This window comes from Mesocricetus auratus, unplaced genomic scaffold (assembly GCF_017639785.1).
Source record: "Mesocricetus auratus isolate SY011 unplaced genomic scaffold, BCM_Maur_2.0 Super-Scaffold_100006, whole genome shotgun sequence".
NCBI lineage: Eukaryota > Metazoa > Chordata > Mammalia > Rodentia > Cricetidae > Mesocricetus > Mesocricetus auratus.
In genome coordinates, this window is record NW_024429190.1 from 63,642,451 (window position 1) to 63,659,776 (window position 17,326).

At 37.6% G+C, this 17,326-nt stretch overlaps 1 protein-coding gene across 2 annotated transcripts in view; it reads right to left on the reverse strand.

Annotated features, from left to right (window-relative positions):
- LOC101822643 (transmembrane serine protease 11A) overlaps positions 1 to 17,326 on the reverse strand; it is a 44,907-nt gene that overhangs the window by 20,498 nt on the left and 7,083 nt on the right. Inside the window, exons 2-3 of one of the 2 annotated variants that reach the window (XM_040747291.1) lie at positions 11,505 to 11,626; positions 9,914 to 9,990 (exon numbers count right to left, since the gene is read on the reverse strand). In XM_040747291.1, the coding sequence (XP_040603225.1) occupies positions 9,914 to 9,990; positions 11,505 to 11,626 (199 nt within the window). Of the gene's footprint in view, positions 1 to 9,913; positions 10,033 to 11,504; positions 11,627 to 17,326 lie in introns of both variants that reach the window. The other variant, XM_040747290.1, reaches the window with a different exon arrangement.

Consider the following 17,326-nt stretch of genomic DNA (forward strand, 5'->3'; position numbering starts at 1 on the left):
TTTTCTGTTAGGTCCTTCCTAATGGGCTTCTCCTTTTACAGTAGTCTTATGTTTTCACATGAGGATATTTCTGGGTTGACATTGCAACATCCAGATACCTCTTCCACTGAAGATTTAAGACAAGCTCGTATTTCCAATTAACCTTAATTGACCTCCTGAGAGCTAAAGGAACAAAAGCATATCATGAAAAAAGTAAAAGGAATTGTATCATTATTATAATAATGATACCATAGAAAGCATGATGGGATACATTTAACAAATATTTGCTCACTTTAGTTGTATAGTTATGTTCATGTGCCAGAACATTCGCATATGTGCTGCATGAGCAGAGTGCCTGCAGAGATCAGAAGAGGGCATCTCAGACAGTTGTGAGCCATCGGATGTGGGTGCTGGGAACTGTACCCACACCCTCTGGAAGAGCAGTTAAATGTTCTCAACCTCTCAGCCATCTCTCCAAAAATCTTGATGTAGGATGGTTTTAAACATACCTTTAGTTTTAGTAAAACTTATTTGAAGTAACTGTTGCTACAGGGATACAGTCAGTAAAAACAGGGAATTGAGTACAATTTGAAACTTTGCTCACATATTCAGACATTCAGCGACCTCCAATCTGCCGCCAGCCTGCCTCTTCAGCCCTCCACACACGAGTACCTTGCAGCCCTGGCCTTCATCATCCTGAGTACTTTGCCTTTGACCTACTGAGTCCTTCTGCTTTCTGGTTGTCTTGCTTTTCTGCATCCCAGTTGCTCTTGGAGGAATCTCTCTCAGGGAGTCAACTTTGGGATTTAGTTGGTTCTTCATCCTCAAGCTAATCTCATTTTTTACTATCTGGGCTTTTCTTATCCAATTTATGCCTTCTGCATATTTGTATATTTATTTAAATAAATGTATTATTTATTTTATCAAGCTGTAAAGAATTGTAAGCAGACATTGTGATTTTGTTTTCATGGTCTGTAATATGTAGCCGAGCACTTTGCAGTAATAGTTACATTGCATGTTATAGAATGAACAAATAAAAGGGAGATATTTTGAATCAGTAAGCTTTGCATTTGCCAGGAAAGTTCAATGATAGGTTTAAATGCATGCCTTACATCATACTAAAATCACAGCTTCTATACAAAAAAGAAAATTGCCTATAAACTATTTGAAGGTTACTTCTTCTCCTTCTCTTTCTCCTCCTCCTCCTCTTCTTCCTCCTCCTCCTCCTTCCTTCCTTCCTTCCTTCCTTCTTCTTGCTCTTCTTTTTTCTTCTCATGGCTTTTCCCAGCATTTTTCTTATAGTTGCTCCATCATGAGGTCACACGCGGTAAACGTAGGATTAGTGCTATTATTATTCACATTATTTGGATGAGGAAGTGACTTGCCCTAGCTGACACAGCAGTGAGCCACAGAATCATGACTGGGCTAAGGCTGGCCAGCTTCTCTGTTTGCTAATGCCTTCCCACCTAAGAATGAACACACAATACTCACTGTGGTTTTCATCACCATGGCCAGCACACTGTGCCTAAGAGGGCCAGAAACTGCAAAGGCCTGCCAAAAATAAACAGTAGGATCCCCGGAGCTTTTACTGCAATCCACTTACAATGTTATTTTATTGACTGGAAGTTCAGGATACAGAGTGTGCACATACATCTGGAGGCCAGAGGTCAGTGCTAGGTGGCTTCCTCAGTCATTGTTCACCTTACTTTTTGAGACATGGTTCATCACTGTACCTGGAGCTCACCAATTAAGCTAGACTGCCTGGGTACCAAGATCCAGGAAACCTGTATCTGCTTCCCTAGTGCTGCTGGGTTACAAATATAAGCTTCTGTGCCTGGCTTACACAGTGAGAATTTTACTGACTGAACCATGCCCCCTCCCCATCCACACACTTGTTTCTTTTTTTAAGTCATGTGGAAATCCTTCCTTCAGAACTGGATGAAGGACGGCCAGCCTGAGCACCAAGTAATGTCTATAACATTTCCAGGTCACTGGACAGAGATAAGGTCTACTCCTCCAGGCTTTGAACACAGTGCTGGATTTTCACTAGAGAGGAATTAAACCCAGTGTCATCTGAGGTCTGCATATGTGGGTAGAGTGACATGGAAATGTGACATTCTGATTACCTTAAATCAACAGGCAATGAGATCACTAAATGAGATGTGCTGTTTCATGATGTCAGTTTCTTTGGCTACACTACTCTTTATCAATGTCTCTTTGCAGGGTGCCTGAAGGAAACACGCAATGTGACTAATCTCACATTGCTGGCTTTAGTATACTAGGTAACTTGGTCTCAACTTGGTTTATATTCCTGAGATGGAGTGTCAAAATAAATATGCCAAAATTAAAAGATTATATTAAACATTATAAAAAAGTGCTGACTTTCAGTGTGCCTGAAAAAAACAGGGAGTCTGGGAAACAGAAACTTCATTCAGTGGCTGATCGAAGAAGAGGCAGACTCCCATGGCTAAGCACTTAGCTGAACTCAAGAAAGCCAGTAACAGAGAGGGAGGACTGATGACCAAAGGGATTAAGACTGGGCTGGTTTAACCCCCAGGAACAGCTGACCTGACAAAGGTTAACTCTTGAATCCCAGGCATCAGCCTGGGAATCCAGCATGGGACTGATCAAGACCCCCTGAATGTGGGTGTCAGTGAGGAGGCCTAGGTAATCTATTGAGCCTTGGGAAGTAGATCAGTACCCATCCCGAGCATACACACAGACTTTGGACTCCCATCCAACAATGTGAGAAGCACTCTCACCCTGAACTATTGGGGGAGGGTTTAGGCACTGCCCTGGATGAAATGACAGACTATGGACACCCCCATGGAGGGCCTCACCCTCTCTGGGGAAATGAGTGGATAATGGGGGGGGGTTGGGGGAAGGGCACGGGAGGAGGGGAGGGAAAGGGAGAGAGACCTGGAACTGACTTGTGAAGCAACCTTGTTTCTAATCTAAATTTAAACTTAAAAAAAAAAGGATCTAAAACTTACCTCTTGAAAGAAATATCAAATATGCATCTATTTCAAATAGTTCTAAAGAAATTTAAGATCAGGAATTCTGAAGCAAGGGAGAGAAAGTAACCATGTAGAAGGTTTTTGTCCTGTCCACGGTTTTTAACTTTTAAACCTCTAAATTTGGTCATGAGTGAGGGAGAGAGAGAGACAGAGACACAGAGAGAGATTGATTTTATTCAGTCTCTTTTCTCATTGTCCAATGCTCAATGTATTACTATATTTCAAAATAGAAAATTAATAATCTGAATAAATTACAGATTGTCTGGAGGAATGAAGACCATGTCATATTCTACATTTATCATGTTTAGAGATGTCTCATATTGCTGCCCTTCTCAGAAACCTTTCCTCAAAAAGCACATTCATGTTCAGGTTTCCTCCAACTATAGATTATTTATGCTATACATACAAGTAACATTATGTCCATCATCATTCTCTCTTTGTTACAGTTGCCTCTATTAATATCTTCCTCACCAAATACTGAAGTGGAAAAATGAGGATAAGAACTCCTTTATATAAGTAACTCTAGTATAGTGGTTAAGAAAATGATTTATAATGTTTTTGACAAGACCGGGCTGGAGAAACCCACAGCAACAGTTGACCTGACCTAGTGAGAGAACAGGGACTCTATCTTAAAGCTGGGGAACCAGCATTGGACTAAACTAAACCCTCTGAATGTGGGTGCCAGCTAGGAGGCCTGGCCAGTCTATGGGACCTCTAACAGTGGAGTCAATGTTTATCCCTCATGCACAATTGGACTTTGGGAGTCTGTTCCCTATGGAAGGATACTATTGCAGTCCAGATACATGGAAGAGGACCTAGGCCCTTCCCCAAATAGTGTGACAGACTTTGATGATCTCCCGTTGAAGGCCTCACTATCCTTGGGGAGTGGGTCGGGGTGGGTTGGGGGTTTCGGTGGGGGGCATAGGAGGATGGGAGGGCCAGGGAATGGGGGGATTGATATGTAAAATAATATTGTTTCTAAAATAATAAAAAACCTAAATGACAGAATTGAAATAGGTTTTAACAGTTTTATCACCCATTTTAGCTCAGTCTGTCTGTACCAAGAGAACAACTCACTAGAAAGAGGTCACATTTGGAATCACCTCTATGACTTCCGGCTTACACTCCATTAGTTAGTTGCTGCAGACTTTAAACTCAGAGGCTCAGTTATCTAACATGGGGTGGGTAACAACACCCCTATTATGCTGATGGATATTAGGGATGACATGACTAACCCGAAACAGGTCTGTAGTTGCACATGTACTTATACACATCACCCCCATTCAGCCATGCCTATTTCAGTTCCAGGAGAAGTGCAAGCCTGTGTCCTCCGCAGGAGCTCAGCCACTTTCCATTCCCATATGCTCAGCCTCCGAGCAAGACATGTTTTCTGGTTTCTGCTAATTATCAGTTGTCATTATGAGTCTCACTATGTAGCTCAGGCTGGCTCCAGACTTGTGATTGCCAGGTTGCATCCCCGTGCCTGTCTTTGCTCTTTTCTTTTCTTTAAATTTTTTTTTGATCTTCGAAATTCAATGTCTTCTTCCAAGGCATACAACCACAGCTCAAATCCAAGCAGTGGACGTCTCTCACATTTCTCTCCTGGTATTATTTCAAACATCAGAGTTTCTTTAATGCTGAGGTTGAGTTTTAGCTCATTATCATCTTGGTCTAGCTGCTTTTGCTCAGTAGAACTTCTGCTGTGGTACATCAGAGCTAAATCCATCACTCTGCCTTCTAATGGGGATTGTTCCTAAAATAATCTTTTTCTTTAAAAAAAGTACTACCTATTTCCAAGTATTTTGTCTCTGTAATTTTAGATAAATTTAGAATAAATAAGGCAAAATTTATAACTTCTTTGGCATGGGAACAGATTCTCATGACCTGGGGATGGGGAAACTGAAGAAAATTTCAATTGTTGCCATTGGTTGCAATCTCATGTGAACAGGATAACTGATAGAAAATAATTTGTAAGAAACAAAGAGGTTCTGGGAATTTGAGGGATGGCATACAGGAAGCAAACTCACACAGGTGGTTCTTATCAATGACTAGTATTCAGGAGACATTTTCACTAATGACGCTGAATCTCAAATTATAATATGTGCTTTCAAAGGCTCACTGCATCACTTAACCAAATAATCAAAATGTGTGGCCTTGAGCAAATTAGGTTTTCTGTATTTTCATGTTCTTACCTGCAAAACTGAAGTTGTAATTTATCTCCTTCAAAGGGTTGTCATTGAGGATTAAGTGGAACAGTATGTATAAGATGCATAAGGTGTTATTTTTTCATATTATATATTATTACTATTATTATGGAATGACAAGTTTATTACTTTCATATATATAATGAACCTATGGTTTTGAATGTTTTTGATATTTCTGTAAATATTCTCTAAAAACATTGTCAATGATTGTATTGATCCTCATAAGACTTGGATAGAAGTTAAGTGTCTCATTGACTGCCATACCTACAGTGGTTCCACTTGGGATTTTCTTTTTAACTTTACAGTGGTGTGAAAGTTGAACATTTGGTAGAAATTATAGTTTGAATGTTGCATTTTAATCTTTTCTTGGATTATCAGTGTGGGTGTGATATGCTCTCACAGTGCTGGGCAGCAATACTCTCCAATGTGATGTGTTTTGTGATTTTTGCTTTTGAATATCCAGTAAATGACCTGAACCACCAATCAGTTTATTATAAAATAGGCTATTGTGAGACAATTTTGTCCAACTCTAAATTAGTGTACATGTCCTGAGTGGTCTTCAGGTAGCCCAGGCTACCTGTGATGTTTGGTAGGTTAAGTATACTACATGCCTTTTTAGTTTGTAAATATTTTCAGCTTGTATTGGATTCATTGGTGGAAACTAGATAATAACTTAAAGAACATCTTTCCTTGTGTCAGGATACCAGTCCTCTCTAAAGAATGTGAGGGGAATGGCTACTTCTGTCACATCATTTCATGGAAATGGGATGAGTTTTAGCAATGAACTCAATTTGCTTTTAAATCTCCATTTCCCTTCAAATCAGTAAAGACAAAACTATGAGGCCGAGCAAGATCTGCAACTCATCTTTCTTGGTAATCTTGTTAGTGCCCATATAGGAGAGAAAAGAATCTGGTTTTACTCATTAGGATTTAGCAACTATTAAGAGGAGTGTCTCAGGATGAAACATGAACACTTCCAGGAAGTCATCTAGAGCAAACTGTGTAGGGGAGAGGGAGAGCACCCGCATCATTTAAATAAGAGTGAGATAATACAAAGCTTTTCTCATCCACAGGGATCCTCTTTGATCTACTTTATCTTTGACATTCTCCTACATTTATTGTCCTTTACATACAATTACATAATCCTTAATTATATCACATCCTGCTGTTCAACTCCATGTGCATTACTCACATCTCCCCCAAGAGATTGCAACAATTTGAGAAGACAGGTCATATTTCCTTTTTTTAAAAGACCGATGTGCTTGGACCGACAGCCTCGAAAACAATACAGAGAAACCCTGTCTCGTAAAAACCAAAAAAAAAAAAAAAAAAAGACCGATATGCCAAGAAAAGCAATAAGCTAAGTGCCCATTTATGAACTAAGAAAAGCATAGACTGCTTAGTTGGATGTTTTGGAAAACTAGTTCATTAGTGTTTAAAAACTGGTTCCCTACCTGACGTCACATTTGAAAGTATTCACCAGATGAATTAAAGACCTAATACTAAATATAAAATTATAAGGTTATTAGAAGAAAATGCAGTTAAATGTTTTTATCATTGACAAAGAGGAGAGGACTATTAAAGACTTTCCAAACAGTTACAAGGTGAAGAAAATAGACGTGATTGCATATATTCCATTTAATCATCAATACACATAAAAGAAAAAGAGTGTGGTATCTATGAGAAATGCACACACTAGAAATTATATGCAACTCCTTAAAAATGTAAATGAACAACAAAAATAAAAATGTAGGCAAAAATATGTGCAGAGAATTTGTAAAAAGAAAAATGCCAAAAGAAATGAGATACAAATTTTTGATTTGGAAAATGCAAATTAAATCATGCATGAGGTAAGACCTTTACTAGTGCGTGAATTTATGCTTAATGAGCATACTTTCTGCTTCCAGAAACACTTGTACATGTTGATAATTGGATAGGGAGTGTATGTTTAGGGCATTTGTTGTAGAATATTATTTTAAGATGTGTTACATTTGTTTATGCTGTGGAGTATTCGTTTGATGTTGCAAAGATGTATTGCATTGTTTTTTGCTGCATTTGTTTAACTCTGTAAAGACGTTTAACTCTGCTTTGCCTGTCTAAAACACCTAATTTGCCTAATAAAGATCTGAATGGCCAACAGCAAGGCAGGAGAAAAGATGAGCAGGGTGAACAGGCAGAGAAAACAAACACGACAAATCTGGGAGAAAAAGATCAAGGTGCAAGAAAAGAAGGGCCAGCCAGTCAGACACACAGCCAGATACAGAATAAGAAGGGAATAAAAGATATACAGAAGTAGAAAAAGGTAAAGGCCCAGAGACAAAAGGTAGATGGGATAATTTAAGAAAAGCTGGCTAGAAATAAGCCAAGCTAAGAGGTATCAAGCAAGTAAGAAAAAGCCTCTGTGTATTTATTTGTGAGCTGGGCTGTAGGCACCCAAAAGAGTCAACAAGTAAATAACTATCAACAACAAGCATTTCTTACAATGATTGACAAAAACAAGGGTTAGGTATGTCAGACCCAAACTATTATATGTAAGTTAATAGCAATCCATTCAATATACAATCAGTAACGTGGGTAGTTCTTTCTAAATGATCTGCACAAAAAGAGAATGGAACAAAAGTGATTTATAACAAAAAAAGGTAAGTTTAAAGTAGGGTCACAGAAAAAAAGTGTAGTTTTGAAAGAATGATTCCAAACAATACAAAATATACTCATGAAACAGAATGGTGAAGGGGAAGAGATATGTGTGTATTTCATGAGGATAAAAAACATTAAATATGTAGCATGGCACATGGCTCCTTAACTTAGTTGGTTAAAGTACCTATCCCATTATACACATACACACACACATACACACACACACATTGAAATATATGTATACATACTTATATACACAAAAGGCTCTCTATATGCCCATGACAATAATATGTCATTATTAAACTCAGTTTCTATCTCTGATGTACTTACATGCCTAGAAACTCACACATCACTTACCTTTGAAGATACACTTTCAAACACAGGTTTTGTTATACTTGTATGTCCAAGTTTTCCTATTTTTAATTTAAAATTTTTTAAATAATAAAACCAGATATAGCAAAAACTGACACATTGGAATTGGACAAAACAAACCAACAGAAGGAAAAGAAACTAAGAGAAGACACATGAATCAGAGACCCACTCATTTGCACACTCAGGAATCCCATAAAAGTGCTAAATTGGAAGTCATAATATAGATTCAGGGGACCTAGTGCAGACCCATGCAGGCCCTGTGCATGTGCTTGGTCTCTGTTAGTTCATATGCTGCTCATTTATTTTCAGATCTGCTGCAATCCTATATATTGAATTCAGGAAAGGTAGAGTTTATTAACTGTTATGTATTCAAACAATAACAATAATATTGAATGTAGACTAAGTAAGATGAATTTTAAGGTTCTCAATAAGTAATAACATTTTGTCATTCAAAGAATTTATTTCAGGTAACACACACATAGTAGAAAGTTTTATAGAGTCACTTGAAGTAAGACAAATTAAGAGATATTGGGAAGGACAAACACATGTTCTCTCTCTCTCTCTCTCTCTCTCTCTCTCTCTCTCTGTCTCCTGAATATAAAAGGCTTGGGGAAGCCGGGCATTGGTGGCTCACACCTTTAATCCCAGCACTCGGGAGGCAGAGGCAGGCAGATTTCTGTGAGTTCGAGACCAGCCTGGTCTACAGAGCGAGTTCCAGGACAGCCTCCAAAACAATACAGAGAAACCCTGTTTCAAAAAACAAACAAACAAAAAAGGCTGGGGGGAACATGCATCAATATGTAAACAGAAATTACATGTTAGAACATGAGGGTGCAAGATAGTAAAAGATGTACAACTTAGTGTTAATTTTGAATGCACATTAGAAACATGATATATAATATTACTATAACCATGAGCATGTTGCACTCAGGAATATGGTGACATGAAAAATGACAATGGATTTGAGAAAGGAAATGTTTTAAGGAAAAAAGTCTTGACTACAATATGAAATACAACCATATTTCATTATGTATGAAATTAATTTCACATATTACAAATATAATCATTTAGCCCCTTTTAGGTAACTTCTGTGCTTTCTTCAGACAAGTTAACCTAAGCTGTTTTTGAGTGAAGATTCATGGACATTGATAACACAACTTTATAAAATTCAAATAGGCATTTCCCTTTTGGAGGACCTCCTGGACTTCAGCTTTAACAAAACTGTTAGCATTTACTACAAATGTTATACAGTAAATCTTGGCTTCTTGTCCTTAATAACACATTTACAAGGCAAAATTGTTATTTTTGTTATCTTTCTACATCAATTTTTTAAAACTGTGTAATGTAGTCTCAAAAGACAGTATGTTGTCATCAAAAATTAGTTCTATTGTAGTTAGAATATTTCTATCAAGGAAACCTAAAGAAATTGGAGAAACAATAGGCTAGTACTCTAGCATGCAATCCCTTGTCTTTAAAGGAGATATTTTAGTCAGAGACCCCATTTATTGGACCGGCACATTCCCTCACCCCAACTCTACCTATACATCCCTTGAGAAACAGGATAAACAGATCTGAGGTGAAGGGCTAGAAAGTTAGAAGATGATGCTGATAGGGGTGGCCTAAAAATTATGAATTTGGAATTAAAATGAGTGACCTACAAAATTCTTGCCCTATTTTATGATAAGATAAATTTAACTGACTTACCAAATTTTCATTCATCTCCTGTAAGTCCTTCAGTTGATTTGAGCTCTTTGGTCCTGAATTGCTAATGACTTGAATATCTGAAATTGCAAAGGTCCCTTGATAGTATTCCATTTTCTGGCCTGTGATGATAATGAAAAGTAGAATATACATGATCTGTACAGACTTCAGACTCTAAGACCTGACTATAATGGGCCTGAAATGAAGTCTTCAATATATCACCAAGCTTATTTTACTTGAATTTAATAAAGATATAGTAAATAAACATAGTTTTATGTTAACGGTAGTAACTGATATCTGTTGAATCTTTGCTATGTGCATAAAACTGTTCTGTCATGGCATCACATATGTCATTTGATCAGAATTCCAGTTTCTTGAGATTGGCATCACTTCCAGCTTATAAAGGTGGAAAATAAGACACAGTAGCATTAAATACCTTGATGTTTGTCATACAATTAGTAGGTGGCCTTTTTGAAAGTTTCATTCTTATGCTGTAGTCCTAGAGCTTGGATGTTCATTGCTGTTTTTTGTGCTTTGTTGGAGTGTAAGCCATCCATGAATATAGGTAAATGAGCATTCTTGTACACTTTTACTTGTGGTGAAAGACCCAAGTACAATGAAGGAAATCACAAGGACAAACACTGTCAGAGATTGCAAGTAAAAACAGTTTGTGACAGAGGTGTCAATCAGCTCATTTTCTGGTTATCAGGGATGAAAAGAGATCAGAGCACGATGCCAAACAGTACTTCTATAGTTAGAGATGCTTTTGTACATTCAAATGAATAGACTTGTGTATGTACCTTTTGTCATTCGTATAAACTACTATTGGGGTTTCAGTATGAGTCATAGAATATGGTAGAAAGTCATTTCCTCTCCTAAAACACGTGTCACCCCTCACCAAGTCTTTAAAGATGACACCAGATAAAACCGTTCAAGTAAGCAGCTTGAGATATTTGTTTTTATTGCATACATTCATTATCTGAGTGTGCCATTGCGGAGATTTGTCAGAAAGATGAAATACAGAGAGAATTTTAAAATGCACTATTTGCATTAATATAAACATATTAGACAATAAACACAAAATCAGTAAATACAGTTTGGGGAAGAGAAAAAATTTAAGAGTAAGTGATATTGAGTCATAGTTTACCTGTGATTTAAAAATTCATTATTTTATCAGACATGTGGTTTTCCCTAGAAATTCTTCTGGGCAGAGAACAATGTCCAAAAGTAAACAAACCAATTTTGATAGCACATTTATCATAGTCTTTCTTCTTGATGTGCAGTAGATAGTAAGATTTGCTTTGTCTGACTGCCTGTAACCCATGGAAAAGGACTATTTTTGTTATTATATGTAGATTCTAAAAAACATTGTACCTCAGCAAGAGAGAATCTTTTATACTTTGCTGAATGCTGTATCATAAGCACCCAGAAAAGTATTTGCATCAATAGTGGTACAATAATAATTTGTCTCTGAAATGACAGAATAAACTTTAAAGTAAGAGGAGACAGTCCCATGTGAAAATATGAATCTCATTTACAGGTATGTAAGTCATGCTGTCCTATGTAAGAAAATGAAATTACCGATTCTTCCTACCAGAGACTAAGACATGAGCCAGAAGTCCAATGGTCACTGCCACCATCATCAGGGCGAGTACTGTAAGAACGGTAATTATCCATTGCTTCAGATCTCTGTTGTAGGTGCCATGTCCTCCTGCTCTGCACAAAGGAAGTCCACAGTTACTCTCATGTGGGAGTAGTCACAGCTTTTCTAGTTGTGCTTGGATAAATTCACACTGCTACATGCCTCCTTAACAGCAATAAGACATTATTTTCAATTTTCTTAAGGTTATCTTGATCCTGTGAGGAACTATTAATAATGTTAGACTTAGGAATCATGTTCTTGCCCTGGTTTCTGCTTCTAGTGCTATTTGGTGATACTAATGTGATACCAAACTTTTGTCAGCGGAGGTTCCAATGTCCTATGTATGCTTGCAACCCCTCAGGCTGTATCCTCCAGGGATCTTTTATGTATCAGTCTATCTAAGTTTCACTATTTTATTATATTTTTGCTTTTAGGCACATTGGTGTTTGGCCTGAGTATATGTCTGTGTGAAGGTGTCCGATTCACTGTAACTGGAATTACAGACAGGTTTGAGCTGCTATGTGCTGGTAATTGAATCTTGATCCTCCAGAAGAGCAGCCAGTGTTCTTAACCTCTAAAATATCTCTCCAGTCCCTAAGTTTCACAAACTAAATTCAGATATACTCTTTTATTCACCGTTTAACTAGTGTGAAATTTTAAACATGGAAAATTAGAAAAGTATAAATAAATACATTCATCTTATGATTTTATCCATGACATTCTTGTTATTCACTCATTTTTACCCCTGCATTAATAGTGTGAATCAAGATATTATGACCTTTTATCAAGTCCTAACTATAAACAAGCTATTTTCAATTTCACATTAGCTCTTCTAATATTGATAGAGTTCTAATATCTTCTAATGGCCAGTCCACCCTTAGACTGCTTTTTGTCTTCATAGAATTTACTGTTGTTTTACACAGGCCAGCATAGAATCCAGTGTTATATAGGTCAATGCAGAGTACATGGTAACTATGGCTTTTAAGTCTTTTTTAAGGAAAAACAGCCATGCTTGACTTGAAGTTTGGGTGTCATTCACTTGAAGAACTCAATCTAACAGTCTTTAGACAGATTTTTCTTCTGTTCTTGTCTGATGCTTCCTTGTGGTATCTATCAATCAGCTTGCTTTTGCAATTTCCTTTTAAATAGAATTTATGTTCTAAAACCTTCAGTAGGTTTGTGTTAGATTCATTTGACACAAATACTTTATATGTGATAATATGCACTTTTTATTTCATTCAACTAAGAGTAGAGAAAATTGTCACAGTTCTGGATGAAAGACTGTCTTTCTTTCATTAACTTTTGATGAACAAATGTGTCCCTTGTACTATATCAAGCAGTGGCATGAGTGTTCACTTCAGTGTCAACTGGAACTCCTCAATGGAGTGCACCAGGTTAGGTCATCTTTTACCACAAAAACCCAATGAGGAAACTGGTATAGAATAAAATTTTATAAACTTATAAACCACAAGCAGGTTAAACCAAGCTTATATATGAATTACAAGAGCCTAATTACAAAGGTCAGAGGTCATTAGGCCCTCTAACTCTAGTGATCCATTTCAATAATTTTCCATGATAGTAGTCTTGTTTGCCTGTTGTTAGCTTATCATTTCATGTTTATACATTTATAATAATATTTCATCATGAGCAAAAGATGATCTTCATATTTACTGCACATAGTTTATTAAAATGATTTATAAGTAAAGTTTTAGTGTATAGTGAATATTTTTTGGAATATGAAGCAATCTTTGTAAGTTAATGGTAAGATAACATTAAGATATTATTAAGAAACCTAAATAATAAGTAAAGTGACAGATTTCAGATGGATATGCCAGAATAGATGGGAAAAGCACACAACACCTACACAGAGACCTACAGGCAACCAAAAATGGCTAGGAACAGGAGAGATGGTCCTCCGTAGGTAAGGATATACCGACGGATTATTCAATGCCAAGTTTGTATGCTCTGAAAACTTACATGCAAATAATATTACATGGACTGAGCAGATTATATTTAGGATGTTCTATTCATGTATGTAATAATAATAATAATTGCATAATGAATGTATATATACACATTCATATATGCACGCCATAACAATAAATGAAAGAAGAGGCGTGAATTTGCAGGGCAGTGGGGAGGAGTATATGCAAGGGTTTGGAGGGAGAAAATGGAAGGCAGTAAAGTTGTAATTACACTACAATCTCAAAATGTAAAAGAATACATTTATCCTACAAGCCTTAGAAGCATAAATTCTGTGTATAGAGAATATAGACTATGTGAACAATGCTTGATTAAAAGTAATGCTAAAGAAATGCTCTATGTTCTCTGACTGATGCAATCTAACACACTCAGTTGTAACAGCAAACATACGCTCCACCCACCAAATAAGATATCCTTTCACCTTCTATATGGGTTGGTGCTTAAATTCAGGATGAAAGAAACCTTAAGAGATGTTTTACTATAATTTAGTCACACTCTGAAAGAAGACACTTATATTCAGAGAGATCAAGTGATTTGTCTCCCATAACAGAAATTGACGATTTCTCAAACTAAGTTCTTTTGACTTCTAGAACACAGATTCCCGGTGGCCGACTATCTTTCAGTCAGCTATATTTTGGATTCTTAGGTGAGCTTATAGTTTACATGTTCATTTATTCATGAATATATGAGGAAGCTTTTCTATGGCTACTTTGGAAGAGTTCAATGGCCAAGAAAACGGGACTTCATATCAGCTTCAAGGGACTGTGTTCTGCCTCAATGGGACCCCTTCATGGACTCCTATTAGTGTGCCCAAACAAAAGTTGTTCATAGACAAAAAGGTTTAACTTAAGAATATGTACAAGCCTTCAAATCTATCCATTTTCTTATCCTACAACAGTTCTTCTGAACACACCAAATAGAGAAAGTCAATTGTGAAAAATCATATCCTTACTACTCAGGTGTTTACACACTGTGGCAGGGACTCACAAGTGAGAATGACTAGGTCAGCTTCACTGTTTGCTGCTGACGAGATAAGTGCCATATGAGTTGCATCTTCAAATCCCACAGAGAAGCTGTAAACATCTGGGTACCAACAAACTGGAATAAGAACTTTCATTTAAAGTGTTATATTTGGGGGAGTCTGGAGATGACTGAGTGGTTAAAAGTGCTTGCTGCGCTTACAGAGGACCCAAATTCGGTGCCCACAGCTCATGTCTGGCAGACCACAACTGTCTGTTACTCCAGCTCCACAAAGAATCTCTGCTCCCTTGTGCACTTACACTCACATTCACACACACACACACACACACACACGCAATGAAATGAATTGTTATATGTTTTAGAGAAGTTTGGGGGACTACAGGCCCCATATAGCTTTGATTAAGGCAAGCTGCAAAGCCCTAAGTTAACGCTACTGCTATTTAATCCTACAGTGAATAAACACTTCATTTCAGACCAACTTTTGGTGGATACAAACATGAAATGCAGGAAGGCAAAGAAACACACCATTATCTTCCCTTTCTGATCAGGCTCCATTAGTCATCTGCTTAAGATCACTTCAGATTAGCAAAGAAATACTTAGTAAAGCTGTTTGGAGTCTAGCCTGTCTGTAAATGGGTGCCCCATTTTGTTAGACATTGTTTCCCTTACCAGATTTGCTAGTGCTGTCAAAACAAACACAGGTGTATCCATTTTCTATCCCAGAGTAACTAATTACCCCAAAATTAGCAGCTCAAAGCAATACCCAGTGCTCTGTGACATGGCTGGCTCATCTCATTCTCTCTCTCTCTCTCTCTCTCTCTCTCTCTCTCTCTCTCTCTCTCTCTCTCTCTCTCTCTTTCCTTGAATACTATGTGTTTGGGTTGTTTACTTTTATTCTCACTTTTGAGGTCATATTTCAATTACATTTCTCCCTTCCCTTTCCTTCCTCCAAATCCTCCCATATACCCTTCCCAACCCTCCTTTAAATTCCTGAACTCTTTTCCACTAATTATTATTACATGTATATATGTATAGGTTTATACATGTATTCCCAAACAGAAGAAATTCAGTCTGTATAATGCATATGTTTCAGGGTTGACCATTAGGCCCTGGACAACCCAGTGTTCATGGTCTCTTATGACTGAGGTCTAGATTCTGGTTGGGGCTGCTTTCATAGTCTTTGGATTTTGACCAATTTCAAAGTTTGGTAGAGTATCAGACAGGTCAATTTCCTCAGGTGAACTGAAGTCAAAATAATGCCTAGTCTTTACTTTTTTCTTTTTTTATTGGTTTTTATGAGACAGGGTTTCTCTGTATTGAGAGGTTGTCGGTCCAGCCCGGCCTTGAACTCACAGAGATCCACCTGCCTCTGCCTCCTGAGTGCTGGGATTAAAGGCATGCACCACCACCAGCAGCCTAGTCTTTTCTTAAGATATCAGCGGATAACACTTATCCAAAGATAATATCCCATTCTTTCAAATAATTTTTCTAGGAACATCATTACATCTGTAAAATCCCCTCACAGCATCTAGACAGGCATTTGATTCATATTCCTTCTCCTGGAGACAGCTTATGTACAAGAGAGGGTGGGGTGTTGGAGATCATCTTGGGATTTGGCCCCACTACAACTAAAAATATAACAATTTTAATAAGAGTAACTAAGTGCAGCATTTTAGGGAAAGCATTTGCAAACTGAACTGTAAGACTGGTAGTGAAGAACTGTTCCATGAGAAGGGAATTATAAGACAGGCATTGAATAAAAAGAACAGGAGGGAATGTTTTATTCCAGCAATGTTTTTAGACACACAGAGTGAACTCTTAGAAATTAAAATGAGGAAAGAGCTAAAGCTAATCCCCTGTCATGCTGTAATTGGCATTTTGCATTCTTCTGGGGACCAAGAAAGTACAAATGATCCCTATTCTGAACTGCACAACCTATAATCTCCATGAAGCCCAGTTCGTCACATCCATTACATTCATTAGTCAGTTTTGAGAAGGGTGTGTTCGTGGCCTGTTTTCCTTTTTAAGATGCTGTCAAAGAAATATGGTACTAATTCAATAATGTGACTTTGCTTGTAAATCTTGCAGATTGAAAGGCAGAGAGTGAGAATATGCAGTTCTTTAGTATCTTCATGTGTGTGAATTCAAAGATGACTTAAGCAAAGGACACGCTGAGCTATGTGTCCCACGGGGATCGTCTTTCTCTAGGAAGACCTTCCCTGACTGGCAGCCTGTCCAGTTGCTCCACCTTCAACTTTGTGTCCTTTATTCTTTTGTCCATAGGTCCAAGAGTTTTCATACTTTGGAATTATTATTCTACTTTCCCTAAGAAGGTGCATGCTATTGGTGTACAAATGTGTCTTAGGGTTATGATTGCTGTGATGAAACACCACGACCAAAAACAAATTGGAGAGGAAAGGGTTTATGTGGCTTTCGCTTCCATATCCCTGTTTATCACCAAAGGAAATCAGGACAGGAATTCAGACTGCGCATAAACCTGGAGTCAGGAGCTGATGCAGTGGCTGTCAAGGAGTCACAGCCTACTGGCTTGATCAGTAACTCAAGACAACCAGCCTTGAGATGGCACCACCTACAAGAGGCTGGGCCTTCCCCGATCAACCACTAATTAAGAAAAATGCTCCCAGACTTGCCTATAGGCCAGTCTGATAGAGACATTTTCTCAACTGAGGCTCTCTCCTCTCAGATGACTCTAACTTGTGTCAAGTTGACATAAAACTAGCCAGCACAAAATGTATACACATTAGATTGCCAAACAACTGCCCATTTACACATTGGTTGTGTCCCTGTAA